The 10,565-nt window shown below is 32.5% G+C and overlaps 1 protein-coding gene across 1 annotated transcript; it reads right to left on the bottom strand.

Moving 5' to 3' along the window:
- Positions 1 to 441: 441 nt before the first annotated feature.
- LOC122292175 (linoleate 13S-lipoxygenase 2-1, chloroplastic-like) lies at positions 442 to 10,262 on the bottom strand. The gene is made up of 9 exons (XM_043100407.1): positions 9,672 to 10,262; positions 8,186 to 8,454; positions 6,817 to 7,054; positions 3,327 to 3,656; positions 3,149 to 3,234; positions 2,378 to 2,488; positions 1,932 to 2,233; positions 1,445 to 1,711; positions 442 to 1,298 (listed from the first exon to the last, which is right to left on the bottom strand). Exons 1-9 carry the CDS (start codon positions 10,039 to 10,041, stop codon positions 539 to 541), a joined length of 2,733 nt encoding a protein of 910 aa, XP_042956341.1. The 5' UTR covers positions 10,042 to 10,262; the 3' UTR covers positions 442 to 538.
- Between the last annotated feature and the right edge of the window lie 303 nt (positions 10,263 to 10,565).

Below are 10,565 nucleotides of genomic sequence, written 5' to 3'. Positions count from 1 at the left end.
CTATATAATTAGTACTATCCAATATGACTCTTTATTGTATGCAACAAGTTAAATTTTAGAGTTATTGAGCAAAACTAGCGAGAGGTTACTTCAAGGGAAAATCTTCATAATATAAATTTTTATCAAATTGAGAAAAATATATATTTTGGAATGCTTTTTGTTCAACAAACAATACTATAAAACACTAAATGTGAATAATTTGCATGGGCTGGAGAGATTGTAACATGAGATCCCACCTTTCCTTGAAAGGAGAACTGCTCGTGTAACATGGCTTTTTTCTATATTAATAATGAACATGTCAATAGTTGTTGAAGATCATGTTGCATTAATAAGTTGTGTTAATAGTTCTTTAAAGTGGTTGTTTGGTGTTGCGTGCATATATATTGGTTAATTTGTTGTCGCTAAATCTTTTTAAGTTTTTCTCAAAATTTACAAAATATATATGGTTTAACCAATAGTTTTATTTTTTGAAATAAAACAACTCACACAAGCTCTTCATAACTTATGAAACGACATTCTTAAATATGTATTTTCCATTTCAAATGGAAATGCTATAGGGAACTCCCTTTCCAGTCACTCCAGGTTCGGAAAAGGGTTTCAAAAGCTCATAAGGCACAACCCCAGCCCCGCTTCTATTCTTCAAGTCCCTATTGGCATTCCTCTCATCAATAATCCCTTCAAGCTGCTTCAACCTCCCATTAAATCTCTCAAAGGCAGCATTTATATATGGATTCTCAGCCCATGCCGGCTCTATTGCCTTCCCTAGATACTCTTCATCAGGAGAATGATTTGATAGTACGTCCAAAACAGCCATGACTTTTGTTGCTTGCATTTGTGAAGGGAAGCATTGTAAGAGTGCACCTTCAGGCTTTCTCATGAAGTTGGTCCAAAATTCATCAGAAGGTTCTTCAGATGGCATATTGTTCCTAGCAATGGTAGGCCGATTTGGGAAATAACCAGCGTAGGTGTATTGTCCAAAGTTCACGGCTGCATGGTGACCAGAAGTCACCCATACGATTGTTGTGATGATTTGTATAAGGTCTTTTGGGGTATTGAGGACTGGCCACCATGTTTCATCTTTTTTGTCACCATGACCAACTGTTTGGATTTCCGTCCACCATTCTTGTAGCTCTTGATCAGACTTTATGGTTGTTGGGTTAGGATAATAGTAATTGACATAGTCGCTAACCCACTCTTTGATGGTGTCCCAAAGGAGAAGGCCATCATTGGCAAAGGGATAGTCCTCAATTGTCAACTTTAGGCCATGCGGAGCAGTTGGATCTTCAACAGCAAGTCCCCTAGCAAGTAGTGAAGTCAAGAAATTAGTGAATATATTTGGCGATTGATCATATTGGCTATAATGTTTATTATATTTGCCAATACATAGTATTCCTCTTGATTATTTTGATTAAACTTAAATAAGGAAATATTAATCATAAATCACCTGTTAACTAAATCTGCTGGTAGTGCCTCGAGGTTGAATTGCCATTGTTGATCATAAGCGACAGAGCTAAGTTCCATTGAATACTTTCCGGGTGAGAATGAACTCTCAATAATCCCTCCGGCATTGATGAGAGCTTCTCGAGCGAGAGCATTAATCTCCATAGTGTACCGAAAATGAGGGAGCAATAGTCTATAAATTGGGTGGATTGCACTAAGTTGTCTGTTTGTTGCAATTATATAAGGTTCTGTGCAACAATGAGTTCTTAGCCTGAAATTGAATAAATAAAAGAATACAACATGTTAGCAATTTATTTGTACAAGTGCATTCTATTTCTTGTTTTATAGTATTGTTTGTTGAACAAAAAGCATTCCAAAATATATATTTTTCTCAGCTTGATAAAAATTAACTAATTTTTTAGTGCATGGATAGAACAAGTATTGACATATTTACAAACAAGCTCTTGGGTTAAGGGTTGGAGAAGGTATACCAATGACTAACAAGTTGGTGATAACCGGAGTCGTGGGCAAGTACATGAGCTTTGGCAAGCCTCCACATCCAGACACCTGTAGCATCCCAATTGGGTGTGAAAACTTCTCTCCACAGTGGCTTTCCATTGATTGGTGGCCGAGTTAGCTCAATGGCCAACGGCCTTAACGTGCCCTTAGGGGTAAGAAAGAAGAGTGTCCGCGATCCATACAAAGTTGTTCCTTTAATGTCTCTTACTTTACTCACATAGGGTAAAAACAGATCATGGTAGTCTAAAATGTACAACTTCTTCTGACTTATGGCCTGTATGATTAATGTATATGGTTATAAATAATACAATATTTATATTTGAACGATAGATGATTAATTCTAAGAATTAAGGGGTCATAATTTTTATCACCACATATCACGTGCAAGTTATCATTTCTATGTTTTGGTGTTAATTACCTCCTCAACAGAACAAAAGCCTTTGATTTCTCGCTCAATCATTTCTGTAGTGATTGCTGATTCTTGAGGGCCGTAAATCTTTGGATCAAGCTTACTCTTCAAGGGCCATTCCTAAATCATGATTTTTTAAAATGAGTTTAGTATACATAAATAAAAATCTACACGAGTACTTGTATCTTATAAGGGCCTCAGATAATAGCATACTAGCTAGTTCATTATGACAGGTTTGATTATCGTTAATTCTATTAAGCCATAGTAATGGACCATCTTGCTAAACTATTTCTTTTGTATTTACTTTCAAATATATATATATATATATAATGTTAAAATTTATCAAAAACTTTATGTGCATTCACTTTTGTTTACTTATTGCACACTCCACTAATATGATTGATTGTATCACTTTTTTGTGCTATAAAATAAATATTGAGTTCCACCAAACTTATACAAGGGGTACCCAAAAGTGACTATATTAAGCAGAATTAAAATTTTACTCATTGCAGATGTGTGCATGTGTTTATATCTATTATATTGAAAATATATAATGTTATACTACATCTTCATGTCATTCCTACCCTAAGTCTAATTTACTGATATGGTATATATTGTCCATTAGTCTTTGACTAATTAGATTTTTTATTTTGAGAAAACAAGATTTGATCTAATAGTTGATAAATACATAATATTGTCATAATATTATTTCTAGAAAGAGTTATTTTAATTCTGATTTATTTATCAAGATCTTTCATTGTAAATGACTACAATTCATACCGTGACCAACCGTATGCTATACGGGTTGAGACCTGCAAGCATCTGCCTGGCAAATTCCTCATCCCTAAACCAAAAGAACTTGTCTCCTACACGTGCCAAAAAAAAAAAAAAAACAATTTGAGGAAAAATTGCATAGGATGAGAGGATTAAACATAAGTTTGAGTGTTTGTTTTCTTACTATCCATTGTTTCTGGGGTCTCAAACCGCAACACATCATCTTGGGCGTCAGTAATAGCCTTGACAAGCCTAGGCAGGATGTTGAGTAGGGATACTTTGTTTTTTGCTTTCTTAGGAGTAGGCAAGTCTACCCCCTCGTTGAAAAGTGAATCTATGGCAGTGAAGTAAGGGAATCCGAGTTCACTGTCAACGATTGCGGCCTCTAGGGATGGTAGTAATGCATGCAAAACAGAGGATAATGCCTTTACGGAGAATGTTAGCTGCTTTACTTCTGAGAAGGATTCATCCCTTGGAATATAGACGTTGCTACTTCTTTTCTCTGACAATGGATCTGGCACAAATTAAACAATTGTTAATAGGATAAAAAAGGAAAGAAGGTGCATATTAAAAAGGAATAAAGATTTATATTGAACTGTGATTATATTTATTATTCAAAGAATATTATTTTGTATTTTATATTTTATCATCTTAAATCATATTTATTGATGTGACAAATTTATATTTAACTTGTATTATTTCTCTATAATGTTATACTTCACTGTGAACCATATATAGGATAACAAAAAATCCGAGAGACATTTCATGCACGGACTTTCCCGAGACGAATGAAAGTTTATAATTTATAATATTGTCATAATATTTTATTTATAAGTTTGTCGTTCTATTTTCTTGTGTTTTAAATTTTCTTGAGCCCAACAAAATGGGAAAGCCCTAGAGACATTTTAACAATGAAAAATGATAGATACAGTAATAAAATATAAAAATGTTGCACACTCCTAATAAATATGACTCACATAAAAAATTATTTTTTTAATAGTAAATCCCATTTCAATTTTAGTGGGTAACACTTGTACACTCTAAGACTATATCTATAATTGCTCTTCAATGATATCCATATAACTCATTTCACAACTATGTTTTAAGATGATGATATTTTTATAAAGTGATGCTAATTTCTAGAAATGTGCCTTTAATTTCTCTTACTTTGCTCACATAGAGTAACATTAATAGATCATGGTAGTCTAAAATGTACAACTACTTCTTCTGACTTATGGTCTACATGATTAATATATATAGTTATAAATAACACAATATTTATATTTAATTAAACGATAGATGATTAATTATAATTAAGAATTAAGGGGCCATAATTTTTGTGCAAGTTATCATTTCTGTCTTTTGGTGTTAATTACCTCCTTGACAGAACAAAAGCCTTTGATTGCCTGTTTTACTTAAAATTAATAATTAAGATTTTATACGCCTTTTCAATCAGGACATTAATGTCAATTTAGGTAGGATTTTATTAAATTTAATTTTATGAATAATTTTTTTAGAAACAATAATAAGTACCATTATTATCATTAAAATTCTATAATCAACAATATCCATGTGTTCCACATCAGCTCGAAATTTCCTCGATCCTAATCTGGAGACGAGATTACTAACAAAAACAGCCTGGAGGCAATCAAAGTTAGCGGACATTCCGACGATGAAAAAAAAAAAAAAAAAAAGAAGAAGAAAAAGTGGTTTCCTACCTCTTCAAATGATTTTATGAAAACCTTCTATGAACAATTTACAAGTAGATTTTGCTATTTATGTTTTTTATATCATATATTAAACTGCTATTTTGCTATCATATGTTGATGATGGTATGTAAAATAATTATTATGTGGAGAAGTGGTGAGAATTTAGAATCATACTTCATGCATGTCTCACCACCTAATTTAATACTAGAAATGAAAAACAGATCGATGAATAAGAGCAAAAAGTTTCTTCGTCATCAAGAAAATCCAAACAAAATTCTAACAATAACATACTTATTTAGAAACAAAATCATAAAAAATACTCCAAAAATAAATAAAAAAACTCATGCTAGTTTTTTTCTTTTTTGAAGAAAAAGAGGATCGATAAATGCAAAACTTTATGCTAATGACGTATTTTAGTATGTTTTTGGTAATTAGAGCTCGATCAATTATTGTGAGATTCAATACCAAAAATAAAACAATACAACAGCGCAAGCTGATATCTCAATAAAAGATAAATGTTGAAAAGAATAAAAAGAGAGAAACATGAAAAATCAATTAAAGATATTGCAAATTATTTATTCAATATTTTGATATTCTCTCATGACCCAGTCAATTTCTCCTTATTGAGGTATTTTTCTTGATGATTGAAAGATTTTATTTGGCGGGCCTCATCCGGTACTAAAAGCTAGGCGGCTGCCTAAAAAGTCACGATGTTGGCAATGCATGAAGAATCTCTCTCTCTCTCTCTCTCTCTCTCTCTATGCTAGAATATTGGTTTCCTCATGTGATCACCTTATGATCAATCACTATCGGGACCTGGACCATCATCGAATTAAAGATATCAAAATTATATCCAAACGGCCTTTTCTTAAAAGCAAACCATAATTAGCTGCCTCATATGCACAAGTGGATTGAAAGGCGACGTTCCAATATCCATAATAATTGTCCGTGTACGAGTCGACGGCTTTCAGAAAAAAGAAATATCGGAGAAACCAGCTAGTGCAAATTGAAAATATCTCTCCGAAAGGTTATAAAAATAAAAAATAAAAGAAAATATCTCCCCGAAAGATCAATATCGAGCGATTTGAACCATAAACTTGCATGCATGGATACCAACAAAGAACAAAACAAGTCAGACATATGTTTAATTTTCAGATGTGACGTGATCTAAACAAAATCAAGCTTAATTAAATCCATATATATATATATATATCATATATAATATATTGATTGAATAATGCATGACCTTATAATATCTATCGTACATCATTATCTTCTTTTCAAAACGACCCTTAATTAAGATTTGACGTACTAATAATTAATGATCAGTATGACATGATGCACTACGTACTTCTAGATTTGACTTATATCTATATATATACCTAATAGGGATGGTTGGGGTGTCATCGAAAAAGCGCCTTCAATACTTCTCATGTTCTATTTTAAAATCTATACGATTAAAAAAGTAAACTCGTTAATTACACATAAATCTTTATAAATAATATACAACATCCAAAATATATATAAAAAATAATTAATCATATAGATCTAGTTAATTAGATTTATTTATTTATTTCTTTTCTAGTTAGATCCAGAAACCATCTCATGTACCAATTTATCCAACATACTTAATTTCAAAAAACTGCAAGGGATCTTGCATGTATATATATATATATATATATATATATATATATAAATATATTATACGTGTGCATGTGTGTGTGCGTGCATGCATGCATGTATGTATGTACATGTGTATCTACCAATTACATTCTTATGTATCTCACTTTTACCTTATTATGGCGTGTCAATAATATTGTTCAACAATCTTTTAAGAAAAAATAATAATAAATGATTTGAGAATGATGAAACGTATTATATTTATAAAAATAATATGAAAGTAAAATAATAATGTGATATATCAATTGCTCATATATATAATAATAATGGACAGGATATACATACCTTTGTCACTGCGAGGGCGTCCTGTTCTACAACGCCTAGGATATGGATGTTCCTTTCCGCCGAGCACCGGTCTTTTAAGATCATCACTACTATCGGGATCTCCAAGATCGTTGTAGACATCATAATCATAAACTCTCTCGTGGGTCTTTCGCTCTCCTACTCCATTTCCTCTCAAAGTGACAAGCTCTTCTTCTCTTATCCTCCTCAACCCTTCTGGTGTCTCTGATGGCAAGTATGACTACAGACCCACATCCAACACATATACATTATTGTCCCGATCCAAAAGGAAAGATAATCACTATAAAATAGTGCTCTAAAGAGACAATAATATTATAAATGTAATTCTCTAGGGAATCAAGTTTAAAAATTAATTTTGAAAGCTCTATGCATTATAAACAATATATGATCATCATTATTTTTTATTAAAATATAATAAGGTTTAGCTGGGAATGTAAAATTTAAATAAGAAAAAATAGAAATTCCTGTAATGTAAATATTGGCTTCCAGTTATTCTAAAACTTTTAATTTTTTAAATGTGTTAATTATCCGAATTAACTTTCAGATTTAAATTAAACTTGATTAACATAAATTTAATTATAATAACTTTAAATATTCGTTAAATACTATGCAATTCATATTATCTCTCTCCCAATTCTTATGACAACTAAAAAAAAAACACACAAATACTGCTTACTGCGTTATATATATTTAAATTGACGATTGATTTCGGTGGGTGCACAAATCTTGCAGATGAATAAAATATGATACTATAATTGTCTCTACGTCGAGTATTATACAAATTTGAAATAAATAAACTCTGTACAGGTATTTTGTACCAAAAGATTATGTTTGTTCTAAGGTGGGGTTGCGAAAAGGCGGGGACCAGATCAATATGTTTGTTTTAAGGTGGGGTTGAAAAAAAGGGACCACATATTATCGGAGACTATACGAAACGAGGAATTCCAAAACAAAATAATGTTATCTTCATGGAAAGGTATTTATTTTTATTTTAAAAAAATTTTTCAAACCAAAATATCTAGATGTTATATATGTGTGTGTGCGCGCGCGCATATCATGGGATATTGATTCATTTTATTTTATTTATTTATTGTTAATTGGTTAAACTATTGTGGTTCTTTTCCCGGTTGTTAACTTGTTTGGTCTGGGACACTTTTTTCTACACTACTGTGCAAGACCTAATTATAATTTTAAGCACTGAGTAGCTAAAAAATAAGGCCTTAATTAATTTCCAAGCTGCATGCATATATATATATATAATATATTTGTTGAAGTATATTATATGTTTTGTATATGTGCATGTTTAATTAATTTAGTACATAGTTCAAGAAGTTGGAGGAAGCTGGCTGACCTTGTTTGCGAAGAAGACTCTCTTATAAGGATAGTCATCCTTTGAGTGAACCCATGAATCACAGGTGAAATTGACGGGGCCATTAGGGAAGCCATTAAGGGTAATATCCTTGAGATACATCTCCTTGCTGCGCTCATTCTCCACAAAAATGGCCCCAACCTCTCCGAAATCTGATGGAACTTCGAAATCTGACTCAAATTTCACCTCCCCTTCATCATGGCTCGTCTTTTGTGCGTACCCTTTGATTGTCTCCTTCTCTAATCCCGTCTCTTGAAAATTAAAAAATATATTAATACTACAATCAACAGTAATAGTACCGCATGTTAATGGACCAGATCATAGAGATCATATTAACTTCACAGCATTATTAATACTGCCTGTTATAATTACCTACCTCTGCGCCTGACTTATATATGGTATTTAGACAAACCCTAATTTCATGATAGTCGATCGCAGTAAACTTTGCCTTCTCTCTTTCTTTCTCTCCGGCCTATATATATATATATATATAATAAAACAGACACACCCTTTCGCTTTAAGGAGGACCATACATATATGTGAAGTGCCACCAGCTAGCTGCCAGCTTGATTGTTCTGATCTCGTTTTAGAGTCTGATATGTCACATTACATAATTTGAATATTCACAAGCTTGATTAATGCTATATATGTCCAGCTCGCCCTTATGATATCTATTAACTTGGATACAAATAGTCATACATGCAGTAGTACTTAACTAACAAACATTTAGTCAGTATATATACAGTAGGATTCTGTTCCCCGGCCTGAGGTTGGTTAAGGAAATCATGTCAAGAATACAATTAGACCCATATGTTGGAGATAATAATTAAATGAAAATATATAAATTTATATAAATAAAATATTATATAAAAATGAGTAGTGCTACATATAATTATAAAGTGCGCAAGTACAGTGCAAGTTTTTTGAAAAAAAGTTAGAGTAGGGTCAACTATTAAAATATTAGTTTTTTTATATGAATTCCTATTTACTTACCTTTTTAAAAGCGATTATGTAGTGCTTATGCATTCCATGATTATAAATATAATTTCTTCACGTAAAATGATAAGGTAAAAACTGTTACTCAGTTAGCTAAATATTCAAAACAAACACAATTAACAAACCACATGCAAAAAGTTCTTCTCACATGAACCGACGAACTAGCCTTCAAATATATATTATTATACGTAGAACGTGCACAAAAATGAGTTGAAAATTTATGGATAATGGATACATGAGAATAAATCATTGGAGATGGAAACAAAGTTCCATTTCAAGCAGGAAAAGCATGTATAATTAAATTGAATAATGATGAACCAATTACAAATTATAAAAGAATAAATATATATTTTCATACATTAAAATGGAGGGGATCAGGGTGGAAACCAAAAAGTCGTTCTTCCAATTTACTTCATATATAATAATTAATTTGTTCAGGTGTGATTATTTAATATTAATCATGAGTACTTACTAGGATCAAGCTGGGCGCTAACAAGCTCCAAGAGGAGTGTTTTACCAAGCCAGTCTATTATATCATCTTTGTTTAGAACAAGGACGTCGGAGAGGAAGCCACCAACAGTAAGTTTCACAGTTACAATGGCTTTGACTGACGTTGGCTTCTCGGTAGAGCTGGTTGCTACGGCTTTAATATTGCCAGGCACGAAGGCGATTCGAACATTTTTGTTTTTCTTGTGGAATGAGTTCTGCATCGAAAATATGGGAAGGGAGGTAAACCTATTGCCGTTTCCATGGAGGAATGGCTTTTGCAATAGGAAGCTGGGGGTTTGGGTGGAGGAGGTGGAGGAGAACTGCGACCGGAGACTTAGCTGTGGTTTCAACATGTCCGCGCAACTTTGTGGGAGAGATATTTGGCTTATGTTTAAGATGAAGCAAGCTGTTTATCAATGCTTCGTAAATATAAGAGTTGGGGGCATTTGGTTATTGCAGCAATAATGCTTACAGAAATATGTTTACCTACCATTCTAAGTCGTTTCCACGTGAAAAGGGAGTGGAAATCACGAGGCTGCTGGAATATGTTTCTTCCTAGCTACGAAATTCTGTACTTGTATGGCGGGGTAGGGATCGAGAAAATTCTAAAGACAATATATACATGGAAAAAAACGAGGCAATATACATGATATTATGCGGGCCCTTATTTATTACTTTTCTTTTCTTTTTCTTTTTCCTCTTGCCTACGGCCTCTAGCTGGGTTTAGGAGGATAGCAAGATGGTTTAGGGCATTGATCATTCATAGAATTGATCAACTTCAAATAGTTGTGGATCGTCGACGCTAGCTCTTGCTAATTAAGACTAGAATAATCTTCTAACCAAATTTCCTTTTCGTTTATAGTCAAAAGGAGAAATT

Source organism: Carya illinoinensis, chromosome 13, assembly GCF_018687715.1.
Source record: "Carya illinoinensis cultivar Pawnee chromosome 13, C.illinoinensisPawnee_v1, whole genome shotgun sequence".
NCBI classification, from domain to species: Eukaryota; Viridiplantae; Streptophyta; class Magnoliopsida; order Fagales; family Juglandaceae; genus Carya; species Carya illinoinensis.
This window is presented reverse-complemented; position numbering and strand designations above follow the sequence as displayed.

Excerpts from the sequence above, each read along its gene's own strand:
- LOC122292175 (XM_043100407.1), bottom strand. The coding sequence starts at position 10,041 with ATGTTGAAACCACAGCTAAGTCTCCGGTCGCAGTTCTCCTCCACCTCC. Across the intron at positions 2,489-3,148 it reads ATAGCATACGGTTGGTCACG|GAATGGCCCTTGAAGAGTAA; the intron begins GTATGAATTGTA and ends ATCATGATTTAG. Across the intron at positions 1,712-1,931 it reads CACCAACTTGTTAGTCATTG|GCTAAGAACTCATTGTTGCA; the intron begins GTATACCTTCTC and ends ATTCAATTTCAG.